At 50.7% G+C, this 18,761-nt stretch overlaps 2 protein-coding genes across 5 annotated transcripts in view; one reads left to right on the top strand and one right to left on the bottom strand.

Annotated features, from left to right (window-relative positions):
* FGFR1OP2 (FGFR1 oncogene partner 2) overlaps window positions 1-6,280 on the bottom strand; it is a 54,199-nt gene extending 47,919 nt beyond the window's left edge. Inside the window, exon 1 of the mRNA XM_038770014.1 lies at window positions 4,123-6,280. Coding sequence (XP_038625942.1) covers window positions 4,123-4,294 — 172 coding nt within the window. The 5' untranslated portion in view covers window positions 4,295-6,280. The remainder of the gene's footprint in view (window positions 1-4,122) is intronic.
* A 504-nt stretch (window positions 6,281-6,784) lies between these two features.
* INTS13 (integrator complex subunit 13) overlaps window positions 6,785-18,761 on the top strand; it is a 96,965-nt gene continuing 84,988 nt past the window's right edge. The window contains exons 1-3 of one of the 4 annotated variants that reach the window (XM_038741878.1): window positions 6,785-6,823; window positions 14,738-14,909; window positions 16,205-16,436. In XM_038741878.1, the coding sequence (XP_038597806.1) occupies window positions 16,212-16,436 (225 nt within the window). In that variant the 5' untranslated portion in view covers window positions 6,785-6,823; window positions 14,738-14,909; window positions 16,205-16,211. Of the gene's footprint in view, window positions 6,824-7,242; window positions 7,353-7,939; window positions 7,956-13,082; window positions 13,099-14,737; window positions 14,910-16,204; window positions 16,437-18,761 lie in introns of those variants that run through there. The other 3 variants (XM_038741873.1, XM_038741884.1, XM_038741889.1) reach the window with 3 other exon arrangements.

Below are 18,761 nucleotides of genomic sequence, written 5' to 3' on the forward strand. Positions count from 1 at the left end.
TCACCTTGTATCCCCCACAGTGCTTAGAACAGTGCTTTGCACATAGTAAGCGCTCAATAAATACGATTGATGATGATGAGTAAGCGCTTAACAAATGCCATCATTACTATTATTATTATTCTCTGGGCCTCAGTTCCCTCATCTGTAAAATGGGGATGAAGCCTGTGAGCCCCACGTGGGACGGGGACTATGTCCAACCCAATCTGCTTGTCTCCACCGCAGCGCTTAGTACAGCGCCTGGCACCTAGGAAGCGCTTTACAAATTGTGGCTTGGGAGTCACAGGTCGTGGGTTCGAATCCCGGCTCCGCCACTTGTCAGCTGGGTGACTTTGGGCAAGTCACTTCACTTCTCTGGGCCTCAGTTCCCTCATCTGGAAAATGGGGATGAAGACTGGGAGCCCCCCATGGGACAACCTGATCACCTTGTATCCCCCTCCAGCGCTTAGAACAGTGCTTGCCACATAGTAAGCGCTTAACAAATGCCATCATTATTATTATTATTATTCTCTGGGCCTCAGTTCCCTCATCTGTAAAATGGGGATGAAGACTGTGAGCCCCCCCGTGGGACAACCTGATCACCTTGTATCCCCCCCAGTGCTTAGAACAGTGCTTTGCACATAGTAAGTGCTTAACAAATGCTATTATTATTATTATTATTATTCTCTGGGCCTCAGTTCCCTCATCTGTCAAATGGGGATGAAGCCTGTGAGCCCCACGTGGGACGGGGACTGTGTCCAACCCAATCTGCTTGTCTCCACCCCAGCGCTTAGTACAGCGCCTGGCACCTAGTAAGCGCTTCACAAATCGTGCCTTGGGAGTCAGAGGTCGTGGGTTCGAATCCCGGCTCCGCCACTTGTCAGCTGGGTGACTTTGGGCAAGTCACTTCACTTCTCTGGGCCTCAGTTCCCTCATCTGGAAAATGGGGATGAAGACTGGGAGCCCCACGGGGGACAACCTGATCACCTTGTAACCTCCCCAGCACTTAGAACAGTGCTTGCCACATAGTAAGCGCTTAACAAATGCCACCATTATTATTATTCTCTGGGCCTCAGTTCCCTCATCTGTAAAATGGGGATGAAGACTGTGAGCCCCTCATGGGACAACCTGATCACCTTGTATCCCCCCGGCGCTTAGGACAGTGCTTTGCACATAGTAAGTGCTTAACAAATGCCATCATTACTATTATTATTATTCTCTGAGCCTCAGTTCCCTCATCTGTCAAATGGGGATGAAGCCTGTGAGCCCCCCGTGGGATGGGGACGGTGTCCAACCCAATCTGCTTGTCTCCACCCCAGCGCTTAGTACAGCGCCTGGCACCTAGGAAGCGCTTTACAAATTGTGGCTTGGGAGTCAGAGGTCGTGGGTTCGAATCCCGGCTCCGCCACTTGTCAGCTGGGTGACTTTGGGCAAGTCACTTCACTTCTCTGGGCCTCAGTTCCCTCATCTGGAAAATGGGGATGAAGACTGGGAGCCCCACGGGGGACAACCTGATCACCTTGTATCCCCCCAGCGCTTAGAACAGTGCTTTGCACATAGTAAGCGCTTAAATGCCATCATTAACATTATTATTATGCTCTGGGCCTCAGTTCCCTCATCTGTAAAATGGGGATGAAGACTGTGAGCCCCCCGTGGGACAACCTGATCACCTTGTATCCCCCCAAAGCTTAGAACAGTGCTTGGCACAGAGTAAGCGCTTAACAAATGCCATCATTACTATTATTATTATTCTCTGAGCCTCAGTTCCCTCATCTGTAAAATGGGGATGAAGACTGTGAGCCCCCCGTGGGACAACCGGATCACCTTGTATCCCCCACAGTGCTTAGAACAGTGCTTTGCACATAGTAAGCGCTCAATAAATACGATTGATGATGATGAGTAAGCGCTTAACAAATGCCATCATTACTATTATTATTATTCTCTGGGCCTCAGTTCCCTCATCTGTAAAATGGGGATGAAGACCGTGAGCCCCACGTGGGACGGGGGACTGTGCCCAACCCAATCTGCTTGTCTCCACCCCAGCGCTTAGTACAGCGCCTGGCACCTAGGAAGCGCTTTACAAATTGTGGCTTGGGAGTCACAGGTCGTGGGTTCGAATCCCGGCTCCGCCACTTGTCAGCTGGGTGACTTTGGGCAAGTCACTTCACTTCTCTGGGCCTCAGTTCCCTCATCTGGAAAATGGGGATGAAGACTGTGAGCCCCCCGTGGGACAACCTGATCACCTTGTATCCCCCTCCAGCGCTTAGACCAGTGCTTGCCACATAGTAAGCGCTTAACAAATGCCATCATTATTATTATTATTATTCTCTGGGCCTCAGTTCCCTCACCTGTAAAATGGGGATGAAGACTGTGAGCCCCCCGTGGGACAACCTGATCACCTTGTATCCCCCCCAGTGCTTAGAACAGTGCTTTGCACATAGTAAGTGCTTAACAAATGCTATTATTATTATTATTATTATTATTATTATTATTCTCTGGGCCTCAGTTCCCTCATCTGTCAAATGGGGATGAAGACAGTGAGCCCCACGTGGGACGGGGACGGTGTCCAACCCAATCTGCTTGTCTCCAGCCCAGCGCTTAGTACAGCGCCTGGCACCTAGGAAGTGCTTCACAAATCGTGCCTTGGGAGTCACAGGTCGTGGGTTCGAATCCCGACTCCGCCACTTGTCAGCTGGGTGACTTTGGGCAAGTCACTTCACTTCTCTGGGCCTCAGTTCCCTCATCTGGAAAACGGGGATGAAGACTGGGAGCCCCATGGGGGACAACCTGATCACCTTGTATCCCCCCCAGCGCTTAGAACAGTGCTCGGCACATAGTAAGCGCTTAACAAATGCCATCATTATTATTATTCTTCTCTGGGCCTCAGTTCCCTCATCTGTAAAATGGGGATGAAGACTGTGAGCCCCCCGTGGGACAACCTGATCACCTTGTATCCCCCCCCCGGCGCTTAGAACAGTGCTTTGCACATAGTAAGTGCTTAATAAATGCCATTATTATTATTATTATAGTAAGCGCTTAACAAATGCCATCATTACTATTATTATTCTTCTCTGGGCCTCAGTTCCCTCATCTGTAAAATGGGGATGAAGACCGTGAGCCCCACGTGGGACGGGGGACTGTGCCCAACCCAATCTGCTTGTCTCCACCCCAGCGCTTAGTACAGCGCCTGGCACCTAGGAAGCGCTTCACAAATCGTGGCTTGGGAGTCACAGGTCGTGGGTTCGAATTCCGGCTCTGCCACTTGTCAGCTGGGTGACTTTGGGCAAGTCACTTCACTTCTCTGGGCCTCAGTTCCCTCATCTGGAAAATGGGGATGAAGACTGTGAGCCCCCCATGGGACAACCTGATCACCTTGTATCCCCCCCAACGCTTAGAACAGTGCTTGGCACATAGTAAGCGCTTAACAAATGCCATCATTATTATTATTATTATTATGCTCTGGGCCTCAGTTCCCTCATCTGTAAAATGGGGATGAAGACCGTGAGCCCCACGTGGGACGGGGACGGTGCCCAACCCAATCTGCTTGTCTCCACCCCAGCGCTTAGTACAGCGCCTGGCACCTAGGAAGCGCCTCACACATCGTAGCTTGGGAGTCACAGGTCGTGGGTTCGAATCCCGACTCCGCCACTTGTCAGCTGGGTGACTTTGGGCAAGTCACTTCACTTCTCTGGGCCTCAGTTCCCTCATCTGGAAAATGGGGGTGAAGACTGGGAGCCCCACATGGGACAACCTCATCACCTTGTATGTGCCCCAGCGCTTAGTACAGCGCCTGGCACCGAGGAAGCGCTTCACACATCGTGGCTTGGGAGTCGCAGGTCGTGGGTTCGAATCCCGGCTCCGCCACTTGTCAGCTGGGTGACTTTGGGCAAGTCGCTTCACTGGGCCTCAGTTCCCTCATCTGTCAAATGGGGGTGAAGACTGGGAGCCCCACAGGGGACAGCCTGACCACTTTGTATGTGCCCCAGCGCTTAGAACAGCGCTTGGCACATAGTAAGCGCTTAACAAATCCGGCGCTTAGTACAGTGCCTGGCACATAGTAGGCGCTTCATACATAGCACCATTACTAGGTGACGAAGTGTCTGCCCGTCCCGTCCAAACCCCCCTCCTTCCCCGGGATCTACTTACTCGGGCCCGACCGGCCGGCGCCGGCTGCTGTACTGAACGCTCCCAAGCGCTCAGTACAGTGCTCTGCCCAAGAAGCGCTCAGAAAACACAGCCGATTGACTGCTGTCGGACTGTAACCGCCCGGGCGCTCAGTCCAGTGCTCCGCACACAGCAGTCGCCCAATAAATACCATGGATCGCTCCTGCTGCAGTTGTAGTGGACTCCTCTCCCGAGCGCTCAGTCCAGTGTCCGCACTCCGTAAGCGCTCAAGAAATAGCCCTGAACGCTGTTGCCGCTATAGTGGACTCTCCCGAGCGCTCAGTTCAGTGTCGGCACACAGGAAGCGCTCATTAAATAGCTCTGGGCGCTGCGGCCGCTGGAGTGGACGCCCCTCCGGAGCGCTCAGTGCAGGGTTCCGCACAGAGTAGGCGCTCAATAAATAGCGCTGCTCACTGCTGCTGCTGCGGTGGACGCCCCTCCGGAGCGCTCAGTGCAGTGTTCCGCACACAGTAGGCGCTCAGTAAATAACGCTGATCGCTGTTGCTGCGGTGGACGCCTCTCCGGAGCGCTCAGTGCAGGGTTCCGCGCACGGTAAGCGCTCAGTAAATAACACTGATCGCTGCTGCTGCGGTGGACGCCTCTCCAGAGCGCTCAGTCCAGTGTCCGCACACGGTAAGTGCTCAATAGAGCTGGTCACTGCTGCCGCTGTAGCGGACGCCCCCCTGGAGCGCTCAGTGCAGTGCTCCGTACAAATTAAGCGCTCAGTCTAGTGTCCGCACGCGGTAAGTGTTCAATAAATAGCGCTGGTCACTGCTGCCGGAGTGGACGCCCCTCCGGAGCGCTCAGCACAGTGTCCGCACACGGTAGGCGCTCAGCAAATAGTCCTGACCGCAGCTGCTGCCGCAGTGGACGCCTCTCCGGAGCGCTCAGCGCAGTGCTCCGCACAAATTAAGCGTTCAGTAAATAGCCCTGAACGCTGCCGCTGCAGTGGACGCCTCCAGAGCGCTCAGTCCAGTGTCCGCACAGGGTAAGCGCTCAATAAATAGCGCAGGAGTGGACGCCTCCCCGGAGCTCTCAGTGCAGTGCTCCGCACAAATTAGGCGTTCAGTAAATAGTCCTGAACGCTGCCGCTGCAGTGGACGCCCCCAGAGCGCTCAGTCTAGTGTCCGCACACGGTAAGTGTTCAATAAATAGCGCTGGTCACTGCTGCCGCTGGAGTGGACGCCCCTCCGGAGCGCTCAGTGCAGTGCTCCGCACAAATTAAGCGTTCAGTAAATAGCCCTGAATGCTGCCGCTGTAGTGGACGCCCCCAGAGCGCTCAGTCTAGTGTCCGCACACGGTAAGCGCTCAATAAATAGCGCTGGTCACTGCTGCCGCTGCAGTGGACGCCCGCCTGGAGCGCTCAGCACAGTGTCCGCACAAACTAAGCGTTCAGTAAATAGTCCTGAACACTGCCGCTGCAGTGGACGCCTCCAGAGCGCTCAGTCCAGTGTCCGCACACGGTAAGCGCTCAGTAAATAGCGCTGGTCACTGCTGCCGCTGCAGTGGACGCCCCCCTGGAGCGCTCAGCACAGTGTCCGCACAAACTAAGCGTTCAGTAAATAGCCCTGAACGCTGCCGCTACAGTGGACGCCTCCAGAGCGCTCAGTGCAGTGCTCCGCACAAATTAAGCGTTCAGTAAATAGCCCTGAATGCTGCCGCTGTAGTGGACGCCCCCAGAGCGCTCAGTCCAGTGCCCGCACACGGTAAGTGCTCAATAAATAGAGCTGGTCGCTGCTGCCGCTGTAGTGGACGCCCCTCCGGAGCGCTCAGCGCAGTGTCCGTACACAGTAGGCGCTCAGCAAATAGTCCTGATCGCAGCTGCTGCCGCAGTGGACGCCTCCCCGGAGCGCTCAGTGCAGTGCTCCGCACAAATTAGGCGTTCAGTAAGTAGCCCTGAACGCTGCCGCTGCAGTGGACGCCTCCAGAGCGCTCAGTCCAGTGTCCGCACACGGTAGGCGCTCAATAAATAGCGCTGGGCGCTGCTGCCGCTGTAGTGGACGCCCCCCCCCGGAGCGCTCAGCGCAGTGTCCGCACACAGTAGGCGCCCAGCAAATAGTCCTGATCGCTGCCGCCGCCGCAGTGCACGCCTCCCCGGGGCGCTCAGTACATAGCCCTGTGAGGGGGGGGGGTCGCGGGGCTTGGGCAGACCCCTGCCCCCGCCCTCCCCTTGGATGCGCTCTCGCGAGACTTCCCCGCCTCCCGGCCGGGCTCCGCAACGCTCGCGAGACTTCCCAGCGGGGCCCCGCCCTGCTCTCGCAATCCACCGTGGCGCGCGGGCCTCGCCGGACGTCTCGCGAGGCTTTCCCTGGGGCGCCCGCGGGCCTCGCCGTAAGTCTCGCGACGTTTGCCCTGCGGCGCCGATAGGTCTCACTGTAAGTCTCGCGAGGCTTTCCCCGGGGCGCCCGTTGGCCTTTTCGCAAATCTCGCGAGGCTTCCCTTGGGTCGCCCGTGGGCCTCGCCGTACGTCTCGCGACATTTGCCCGGGGGCGCCCGTAGGCCTCACGACAAGTCTCGCGAGGCTTTCTCTGGGACGTCCATGGGCCTCCCCGTACGTCTCGCGAGGCTTGCCCCGGGGCCCCCGTTGGCCTTTTCGCAAATCTCGCGAGGCTTCCCTTGGGTCGCCCGTGGGCCTCGCCGTACGTCTCGCGACGTTTACCCCGGGGCGCCCGTAGACCTCACGGTAAGTCTCGCGAGGCTTTCTCTGGGGCGCCCATGGGCCTCGCCGTACGTCTCGCGAGGCTTTCCCTGGAGCGCCCGTGGGCTTCTCCGCAAATCTCGCGAGGTTTTCCCTGGGGCGCCCGTGGGCCTCACCGTACATCTCGCGAGGCTTCCCGTAGGGAGCCCGCTAGCCTCTCCGGAAGTCTCGCGACGTTTGTCCTGGGGCGCCCGTTGGCCCGCTGTACTAATAACAATAATGGCATTTATTAATCGCTATGTGCAAAGCACTGTTTTAATTGCTGGGGAGGTTACAAGGTGATCAAGTTGTCTCACGGGGGGAGCTCACAGTCTTAATCCCCATTTTACAGTTGAGGGAACTGAGGCCCAGAGAACTCAAGTGACTTGCCCAAAGTCACACAGCTGACAACTGGCGGAGCCCGGATTTGAACCCATGTCTTCCGCTTCCAAAGCCCGTGCTCTTCCCACGGAGCCACACTGCTTCAGACCGTGAATCTCGCGAGGCTTTCCCTGGGGCGCCCTCCGGCCTGTCAGTAAGTCTCGCGACGTTTGCCCTGGGGCGCCCGTAGGCCTCTCCGTAAGTCTCGCGACGTTTTCCCTTGGGCGCCCGGAGATCTCTCCGTAAGGCTCGCGAGACTTTCTCTGAGGCGTCAGTGGGCCTCTCCGTAAGTCTCGCGATGTTTTCCCTGAGGAGTCCGTAGGCCTCACCGTAAGTCTCGCGACGTTTGCCCTGGGGCGCCCGTTGGCCTCACCTTAAGTCTCGCGACGTTTTTCCTGGGGAGCCCGTAGGCCTCACTGTGAGTCTCGCGACGTTTGCCCTGAGGCGCCCGTGGGCCCCTCCGTACGTCTCGCGAGGCTTTCCCTGGGGCGCCCGTTGGCCTCTACGCAAGTCTCGCGAGGCTTTCCTTCGGGCGCCTGTTGGCCTCTCCGTAAGTCTCGCGACGTTTTCCCTGGGGAGCCCGTAGGCCTCGCTGTAAGTCTCGCGACGTTTGCCCTGGGGCGCCCGTAGGCCTCACCGTACTTCTCGCGAGCCTTTCCCTAGGGCGCCCGTTAGACTTCGCAAATCTCGCGAGGTTTACCCTAGGGCGCCCGTCAGTGTCTTCGCAAGTCTCGCGAGGCTTTCCCTGGGGCGCCCCGTAAGTCTCGCGAGATTAGGCGTCGGGCTCCCACTGCCGGGGCTGCGGGCCACGTGGGGCGGCGGGGGCGGGGCCACCGCGCCGGGAGCGGCTGTCGGCGCTGCAGGACATTCATTCATTCATTCATTCCGTCGTACTTATTGAGCGCCTACTATGTGCAGAGCACTGTACTAAGCGGCGGCGCCGGCCCTCCTCGTGACGGGGGAGGGGACGCCTGGGTTCTCCCTCGGGTTCCGCCGTCGGCCCAGGGGTGGGGGAGGGGCGGCCAGGAGGAGGTGGCAGGTGAGTTGTGCGCCTGCGTGAGCGCGTGCGTGCGTGCGTACGTACGTGCTTACGTTCCTGCGTGCGTCGGCGTGTGCGCGCCGGGGAGCGGCCCTTTCCCCCACAATCCCTTGCGACTCTGGTCAAGCGGGCGTCTGCTCGACGTTCGTCAGGTCTTTATTATTAATAACGATGATAATAATGATGATAATAACAATGAAGGAATTTATTAATTGCTTACTATGTGCCAAGCGCTGTTCTAAGCGCAGGGGGACGTTACAAGGTGATGAGGTTGTCCCACGGGGGGCTCACAGTCTTCACCCCCATTTTACAGATGAGGTAACTGAGGCCCAGTGAAGTGACTATAATAATAATAATAATAACAATGGCATGTATCAAGTGCTTTCTATGTGCTAAGCACTGTTCTAAGAGCTGGGTAGGTTACAGTGTGATCAGGCTGTCCCACGGGGGGCTCACAGTCTTCACCCCCATTTTGCAGATGAGGGAACTGAGGCACAGAGAAGCGAAGTGACTTTAATAATAATAATGGCATTTATTAAGCGCTTACTATGCGCAAAGCACTGTTCTAAGCGCTGGGGAGGTTACAAGGTGATGAGGTTGTCCCACGGGGGGCTCACAGTCTTCATTCCCATTTTGCAGATGAGGGAACTGAGGCCCAGAGAAGCGAAGTGACTTTAATAATAATAATAATAATAATAATGGCGGCATTTATTAAGCACTTGCTATGTACCGAGCACTGTTCTAAGCGCTTGGGAGGTTACAAGGTGATGAGGTTGTCCCACGGGGGGCTCACAGTCTTAATCCCCACTTTGCAGATGAGGGAACTGAGGCCCAGAGAAGTTAAGTGACTTTAATAATTATAATAATAATGGCATGTATTAAGCACTTACTATGTGCCAAGCACTGTTCTAAGCGCTGGGGAGGTTTCAGGGTGATCAGGTTGTCACATGGGGGCTCACAGTCTTCATCCCCATTTTGCAGATGAGGTAACTGAGGCCCAGAGAAGCGAAGTGACTTTAATAATAATAATGATGGCATTTATTTAGCTCTTACTATGTGCCAAGCACTGTTCTAAGCTCTGGGGAGGTTACAAGGTGATCAGGTTGTCCCACGGGGGGCTCACAGTCTTCATCTCCATCTGCAGATGAGGGAACTGAGGCACAGAGAAGCGAAGTGACTTTAATAGTAATGATGGCATGTATTAAGCGCTTACTATGTGCCAAGCACTGTTCTAAGTGCTGGGGAGGTTCCAAGGTGATCAGGTTGTCCCACAAGGGGGCTAACAGTCTTCATTCCCATTTTGCAGATGAGGTAACTGAGGCACAGAGAAGCGAAGTGACTTTAATAATTATAATGGGCATTTGTTAAGCGCTTACTATGTGCCAAGCACTGTTCTAAGCACAGGGGAGGTTACAACGTGATCAGGTTGTCCCACAAGGGGCCTTACAGTCTTCATTCCCATTTTGCAGATGAGGGAACTGAGGCCCAGAGAAGCGAAGTGACTTTAATAATTATAGTGGCATTTATTAAGCGCTTACTATGTGCCAAGCACTGTTCTAAGCGCTGAGGAGGTTACAAGGTGATCAGGTTGTCCCACGGGGGGCTCACAGTCTTCCCCCCAATTTTGCAGATGAGGGAACTGAGGCCCAGAGAAGCGGTTACTTAATAATAATAATAATAATAATAATAATAATAATAATAATGGCGGCATTTATTAAGTGCTTACTATGTACCAAGCACTGTTCTAAGCGCTGGGGAGGTTACAAGGTGATCAGGTTGTCCCATGGGGGGCTCACAGTCTTCATCCCCATTTTACAGATGGGGGAATTGAGGCCCAGAGAAGCGAAGTGACTTTAATAATGATAATAATGGCATTTATTAATTGCTTACTATGTGCCAAGCACTGTTCTAAGCGCAGGGGGAGGTTACAAGGTGATCAGGTTGTCCCACAGGGGGCTCACGGTTTTAATCCCCATTTTACAGATGAGGGAACTGAGGCCCAGTGAAGTGACTTTAATAATAATAATAATAATGGCATTTATTAAGCGCTTACTATGTGCAAAGCACTGTTCTAAGCGCTGGGGAGGGTGATCAGGTTGTTCCACAGGGGGCTCACAGTCTTCATCCCCATTTTGCAGATGAGGTAACTGAGGCCCAGAGAAGTTAAGTGACTTTAATAATGATAATAATGGCATTTATTAAGTTCTTCCTATGCGCCAAGCACTGTTCTAAGCGCTGGGGAGGTTACAGGGTGATCAGGTTGTCCCACTGGGGGCTCACAGTCTTCATCCCCATTTTACAGATGAGGGAACTGAGGCCCAGAGAAGTGAAGTGACTTGCCCAAAGTCACACAGCTGACAAGTGGTGGAGCCGGGATTAGAACCTGTGACCTCTGATTCCCAATAATAATAATGATGATGATGACATTTGTTAAGAGCTTACTATGTGTAAAGCACTGTTCTAAGCGCTGGGGAGGTGACAAGGTGACCACGTTGCCCCACGTGGGGCTCACAGTCTTCATCCCCGTTTTACAGATGAGGGAACTGAGGCTCAGAGAATTGAAGTGACTTGCCCAAGGTCACACAGCAGACGTGGGGGAGGCAGGATTAGAACCCATGACCTCTGCTTCCCTAGCCCGGGCTCTTTCCCCTGAGCCATGCCGCTTCACCTTAGAAGGGGGGAGACAGACAACAAAGCAAAACAATTAGGTGTCAAAAATAATGGTGGTATTTGGTAGGCGCTTACTATGTGTTATGAGAAGCAGCGTGGCTCAGTGGAAAGAGCCTTGGCTTGGGAGTCAGAGGTCGTGGGTTCTAATTCTGGCTCCGCTACTTGTCAGCTGTGTGACCTTGGGCAAGTCAGTCATTCATTCATTCGGTCGTATTTATTGAGCGCTTACTGTGTGCAGAGCACTGGACTAAGCACTTGGGAAGTCCAAGTTGGCAACATCTAGAGACGGTCCCTCCCCAACAGCGGGCTCACAGTCTGGAAGGGGGAGACAGACCGCAAAACAAAACATTTCAACAAAATAAAATAACTAGAATAAATATGTACAAATAAAATAGAGTAATAAATCCATACAAACATATGTTCATTCATTCATTCAATCGTATTTATTGAGCGCTTACTGTGTGCAGAGCACTGGACTAAGCGCTTGGGAAGTCCAAGTTGGCAACATATACAGTCCCTCCCCAACAGCAGGCTCACAGTCTGGAAGGGGGAGACAGACAGCAAAACCAAACATCAACAAAATGAAATAAATAGAATAAATATGTACAAACAAAATAGAGTAATAAATCCATACAAACATTCATTCAATCGTATTTATTGAGCACTTACTGTGTGCAGAGCACTGGACTAAGCGCTTGGGAAGTCCAAGTCGGCAACATGTAGAGACGGTCCCTACCCAACAGCGGGCTCATAGGCTAGAAGGGGGAGACAGAGAACAAAACAAAACATATCAACAAAATAGAATAACTAGAATAAATATGTACAAATAAAATAGAGTAATAAATCCGTACAAACATATATTCATTCATTCAATCGTATTTATTGAGCGCTTACTGTGTGCAGAGCACTGGACTAAGCGCTTGGGAAGTCCAAGTTGGCAACATATACAGTCCCTCCCCAACAGCAGGCTCACAGTCTGGAAGGGGGAGACAGACAGCAAAAACAAACATCAACAAAATGAAATAAATAGAATAAATATGTACAAACAAAATAGAGTAATAAATCCATACAAACATTCATTCAATCGTATTTATTGAGCACTTACTGTGTGCAGAGCACTGTACTAAGCGCTTGGGAAGTACAAGTTGGCAGCATATAGAGACGGTCCCTACCCAACAGCAGGCTCATAGGCTAGAAGGGGGAGACAGAGAACAAAACAAAACATATCAACAAAATAGAATAACTAGAATAAATATGTACAAATAAAATAGAGTAATAAATCCGTACAAACATATATTCATTCAATCGTATTTATTGAGCGCTTACTGTGTGCAGAGCACTGGACTAAGCGCTTGGGAAGTACAAGTCGGCAACATCTAGAGACGGTCCCTACCCAACAGCGGGCTCACAATCTAGAAGGGGGAGACAGACAACAAAACAAAACATATTAACAAGGTAAAATAAATAGAATAAATATGTACAAATAAAATAGAGTAATCCATTCATTCAATATATACATGTGCTGTGGGGAGGGGAAGGAGGTAGGGCTTCTCTGTGCCTCAGTTCCCTCATCTGTAAAATGGGGATGAAGACTGTGAGCCCCGTGTGGGGCAACCTGATTACCTTGTATCTCCCCTAGCGCTTATAACAGTGCTTTGCACATAGGAAGCGCTTAATAAATGCCGTTATTATTATTATTCTTGGCACATAGTAAATGCATAACAAATACCATCATTTTGAGTGATATTATGTGTCAAGCACCGTTCTAAGCGCTGGAGTCCCACGTGGGGCTCACAGCCTTAATCCGTGGCTCAGTGGAAAGAGCCCGGGCTTTGGAGTCAGAGGTCATGGGTTCAAATCCCGGCTCCCCCACTCGTCAGCTGTGTGACGTTGGGCAAGTCACTTCACTTCTCTGGGCCTCAGTTCCCTCATCTGTAAAATAGGGATGAAGACTGTGAGCCCCTCGTGGGACAGTCTGATTACCTTGTACCTACCCCAGCACTTAGAACAGTGCTTGGCACATAGTAAGCGCTTAACAAATACCAACATTATTATTATTATTAATCCCCATTTTACAGATGAGGGAACCGAGGCCCAGAGAAGTGACTTGTCCGGTGGAGCTGGGATTTGAACCCTGGAACCATTTCTTTGTTTCCGCAACCAGGCCTATGGTCAGATTTCCTCCCCAGCTGTGAGTCCGAATAAAAATAATCGTGGTTTACGTTCCAGCCCCTACTCTAATAACAATAATAATAATAATACTGGTGTTTGTTAAGCGCTTACTAAAAAAAAACATAATAATAATGGCATTTGTTAAGCGCTTACTATGTGCAAAGCACTGTTCTAAGCGCTGGGGGAATACAATGGGATCAAGTTGTCCCACGTGGGGCTCACAGTCTTAATCCCCATTTTTACAGATGAGGGAACTGAGGCTCAGAGAAGTTAAGTGACTTGCCCAAGGTCACACAGCAGACTTGTGGTGGAGCCGGGACTCGAACCCATGACCTCTGACTCCAAAGCCCGGGCTCTTTCCACTGAGCCACGCTGCTTCTCTACGCTGCTTACTACGTGCAAAGCATCCCCATTTCATAGATAGATCATCATCATCATCATCAATCGTATTTCTTGAGCGCTTACTGTGTGCAGAGCACTGGACTAAGCGCTTGGGAAGTACAAATTGGCAACATCTAGAGACGGTCCCTACCCAACAGCGGGCTCACGGTCTGAAAGGGGGAGACAGAGAACAAAACCAAACATACTAACAAAATAAAATAAATAGAATAGAGATGGACAAGTTAAATAAGTAAATAAATAAATAGATGATTGGCCGAAAGCAAGAGAAGACGAGAAAAGTACCATTTCCCAGTTGTTTAGTGTGGTGTTGGGGAGAGTGCTCCTCTCTTCTCCCCAAACCCTACAAATTGTTTGGACGCTCCTACCCTTCAGGCTCTAGCCGAAAAACAGTATTCTGGGCCAGACAACAGATCTTTTACTTAAATACCTTCCCGGTGCTTCAGAAAATACTTTATTTCCTAGAGTAGCCGTGCTACTCTATGCAAAGTGCCGTGCTAATATATAGATATAATTTAAGATATAATTTAATAAGGTCAGATGCCATCCCTGCCCCAGTTTAAGGGAGAACAGGCATTTAAGCGGAGAAGCGGCGTGGCTCAGTGGAAAGAGCCCGAGCTTGGGAGTCAGAGGTCATGGGTTCAAATCCTAGCACTGCCCCTGGTCTGCTGTGTGACTTTGGGCAAGTCGCTTCACTTCTCTGGGCCTCGGTCACCTCATCTGTAAAATGGAGCTTTTACAGTGAGCACTGTATTTTGGAAGACTACACGCGTATAAATAGCTGCAAACCACTTTAACTTTCGAAAACATGGTAGTGATGTGTTTCTCCGTCTACACTCACTCTCTCGGAGAACTCATTCGCTCCCATGACTTCGACTGCTGCTTCTATATGGACTGTGAGCCCACTGTTGGGTAGGGACCGTCTCTATATGTTGCCAATCTGTACTTCCCAAGCGCTTAGTACAGTGCCCTGCACATAGTAAGCGCTCAATAAATACGATTGATGATGGAGATGAAGACTATGAGCCCCCCGTGGGACAACCTGATCACCTCCTATCCTCCCCAGTGCTTAGCACGTAGTAGCGCTTAATAAATGCCGTCGCTATCATTATTATTATCCGGAAAATAGGGATGAAGCCTGGGAGCCCCACGTGGGACAACCTGATTACCTCGTATCCCCCCCAGCGCTTAGAACAGCGCTTGGCACATAGTAAGCGCTTAACAAATGCCGTTATTATCATTGAATCCCCGTTTTGCAGGCGAGGAAACTGAGGCAGCGAGAACCTGCCCACAGTCAGAGCCCCAGGCCACGCTGCTCTTCGAGAGGATTCATAAGAGGACTTCGTGACGAGGACCAGTAAAGCTTCCTTTCCGTGACATCGAAACTCCCTTTGGGAATAGACCGGGCGCTTTGAGGCGGCCTACATGCAGGTAAAGTACCTGGATCTCACCTGAAACGTCCTTCTAGACCGTGAGCCCGCTGTTGGGTAGGGACCGTCTCTAGATGTTGCCATCTTGTCCTTCCCAAGCGCTTAGTACAGTGCTCTGCACACAGTAAGCGCTCAATAAATACGATTGATTGACTTGTACTTCCCAAGCGCTTAGTCCAGTTCTCTGCACACAGTAAGCACTCAATAAATACGATTGAATGAATGAATGAATGAATCAATCGTATTTATTGCGCGCTTACTGTTTGCAGAGCACTGTGCTAAGCGCTCGGGAAGTCCAAGTTGGCAACATCTAGAGACGGTCCCTACCCAACATCATCGTCATCATCATCATCAATCGTATTTATTGAGCGCTTACTATGCAGAGCACTGTACTGAGCGCTTGGGAAGTCCAAGTTGGCAACATCTAGAGACGGTCCCTACCCAACATCATCGTCATCATCATCATCAATCGTATTTATTGAGCGCTTACTATGCAGAGCACTGTACTAAGCGCTTGGGAAGTCCAAGTTGGCAACATCTAGAGACGGTCCCTTCCCAACGTCATCATCATCATCATCAATCGTATTTATTGAGCGCTTACTATGTGCAGAGCACTGTACTAAGCGCTTGGGAAGTACAAATTGGCAACATCTAGAGACAGTCCCTACCCAACAGTGGGCTCACAGTCTAGAAAGGGGAGACAGAGAACAAAACCAAACATACTAACAAAATAAAATAAATAGAATAGATATGTACGAGTAAAATAAATCAATAAATAGAGTAATAAATCTGTACAAACATATATACATATATACAGGTGCTGTGGGGAAGGGAAGGAGGTGAGATGGGGGGCTCACAGTCTAGAAGGGGGAGACAGAGAACAAAACCAAACCTATTAACAAAATAAAATAAATTTACGGTCTTATTTTACAGATGAGGTAACTGAGGCCCAGAGGCGTAGAGTGACTTTTTTTTTAAATGGTATTTAAGCGCTTACTATGTGCAAAGCACTGCTCTAAGCACTGGGGAGGTTACAAGGTGATGAGGTTGTCCCACGGGGGGCTCCCAGTCTTCATCCCCATTTTCCAGACGAGGGAACTGAGGCCCCGAGAAGTGAAGTGACTTGGCCAAAGTCACACAGCCGACAAGCGGCGGGGCCGGGATTTGAACCCGTGACCTCCGACGCCAAAGCCCGGGCTCCTTCCACGGAGCCACGCTGCTTCTCCGCCGCTTTGAGAGCCCGGACTTCCGCCCCTCCTGCCGTCTCAATCCCCGCTCTCCCGTTGGCGTTTTTAGGGGGAAAATGAGAATTTTCTCGGAGTCTCACAAAACGGTGTTCGTGGTGGACCACTGCCCTTACATGGCCGAGTCGTGCCGGCAGCACGTGGAGTTCGACATGCTGGTGAAGAACAGGACGCAAGGAATCATACCCCTGGCCCCCATATCCAAGTCGCTGTGGACCTGCTCCGTGGAGTCCTCCATGGAATACTGCAGGATCATGTACGACATATTTCCCTTCAAGAAATTGGTAAGTCTTTGGCCGAAATCCTCGAATAACTGTGGCGTTTGCTAACTGCTTACTTCGGCCTTCCCCTCCTTCCTCTCAGTCAATCAATCAATCAATCAATCGTATTTATTGAGTGCTTACTATGTGCAGAGCACTGTACTAAGCGCTTGGGAAGTACAAATTGGCAACACATAGAGACAGTCCCTACCCAACAGTGGGCTCGCAGTCTCACTCTCCCCCTCTCCATCCCCCCCGCCCTACCTCCTTCCCCTCCCCACAGCACCTGTATAGATGTTTGTACGGATTTATGACTCTATTTTACTTGTACGTATGTACTATTCTATTTATTTTATTTTGTTAATCTGTTTGGTTTTGTTGTCCGTCTCCCCCTTCTAGACTGTGAGCCCGCTGTTGGGTAGGGACCGTCTCTAGATGTTGCCAACTTGGACTTCCCAAGCGCTTGGTACAGTGCCGCGCACGCAGTAAGCGCTCAATAAATACGATTGAATGTATGAATGAATGAATGTACAGATTTATTACTCTATTTTACTTGTACGTATTTACTATTCTATTTATTTCATTATGTTAATATGTTTTGTTTTGTTCCCTGTCTCCCCCTTCTAGACTGTGAGCCCTCTGTTGGGTAAGGACCGTCTCTAGATGTTGCCAACTTGGACTTCCCAAGTGCTTAGTACAGTGCTGCGCACACAGGAAGCGCTAAATAAATACGATTGAATGAATTAATGCACAGATTTATTACTCTGTTTTACTTGTACCTATTTACTATTCTATTCATTTTATTTTGTTAATCTGTTTTGTTTTATTGTCCGTCTCCCCCTTCTAGCCTGTGAGCCCGCTGTTGGGTAGGGACCGTCTCTAGATGTGGCCAACTTGGACTTCCCAAGTGCTTAGTACAGTGCTCTGCACACAGTAAGCGCTCAATAAATACGATTGAATGAATGAATGTTAATATGTTTTGTTTTTTTGTCCGTCTCCCTCTTTTAGACTGTTGGGTAGGGACTGTTTCTATATGTTGCCAACTTGTACTTCCCAAGCGCTTAGTATAGTGCTGTGCACACAGTAAGCGCTCAGTAAATACGATTCAATGTATGAATGAATGAATGTACAGATTTATTACTCTATTTTACTTGTACGTATTTACTATTGTCTTTATTTTATTTTGTTAATATGTTTTGTTCTCTGTCTCCCCCTTCTAGACTGTGAGCCCGCTGTTGGGTAGGGACCATCTCTAGATGTTGCCAACTTGCACTTCCCAAGTGCTTATTACAGTGCTCTGCACACAGTAAGCGCTCAATAAATACAATTGAATGAATGAATGTTAATATATTTTGTTTTCTTGTCTGTCTCCCTCTTTTAGACTGTGAGCCCATTGTTGGGTAGGGACTGTTTCTATATGTTGCCAACTTGTACTTCCAAAGCGCTTAGTACAGTGCTGTGCACACAGTAAGCGCTCAATAAATACGATTGAATGAATGAATGAATGTACAGATTTATTACTCTGTTTTACTTGTACGTATTTACTATTCTATTTATTATGTTAATATGTTTTGTTTTTGTTGTCCGTCTCCCCCTTCTAAACTGTGAGCCCGCTGTTGGGTAGGGACCGTCTCTAGATGTTGCCATCTTGTACTTCGCAAGTGCCTAGTCCAGTGCTCTGCACACAGTAAGTGCTCAATAAATACGGTTGAATGAATGAATGAATGTGAGCCCACTGTTGGGTAGGGACCGTCTCTAGATGTTGCCAACTTGTACTTCCCAAGCGCCTAGCACAGTGCTCTGCACACAGTAAGCGCTCAATAAATACGATTGAATGAATGAATGAATATGAGCCTACTGTTGGGTAGGGACCATCTCTATATGCTGCCAACTTGTACTTCCCAAGCGCTTAATACAGTGCTCGGCACACAGTAAGCGCTCAATGAATATGATTAAATGAATGATTGTGCAGGTCACTGTACTGAGCGCTGGGGTGGTTACAAGCAAATCGGGTTGGACGCGGTCCCCGGCATTCATTCATTCATTCAATCGTATTTATTGAGTGCTTATTGTGTGCAGAGCACTGTACTAAGCGCTTGAGAAGTACAAGTTGGCGGCATAGAGAGACGGTTCCTATCCAACAACAGGCTCACAGTCCCACGGGGGGCTCACAGTCTCCATCCCCATTTGACAGATGAGGGAACTGAGGCCCAGAGAAGTGAAGTGACTTGCCCAAGGTCACGCAGAGGACTGGTGGCAGAGCTGGGATTAGAACCCACATCCTCTGGCTCCTGCTCTTCCCACTAGGCCACGCTGCTTCTCCAGATGCCTCATTCTTTTGAACCAAAT

The sequence above is a fragment of the Tachyglossus aculeatus genome, chromosome 2, assembly GCF_015852505.1.
Source record: "Tachyglossus aculeatus isolate mTacAcu1 chromosome 2, mTacAcu1.pri, whole genome shotgun sequence".
NCBI classification, from domain to species: Eukaryota; Metazoa; Chordata; class Mammalia; order Monotremata; family Tachyglossidae; genus Tachyglossus; species Tachyglossus aculeatus.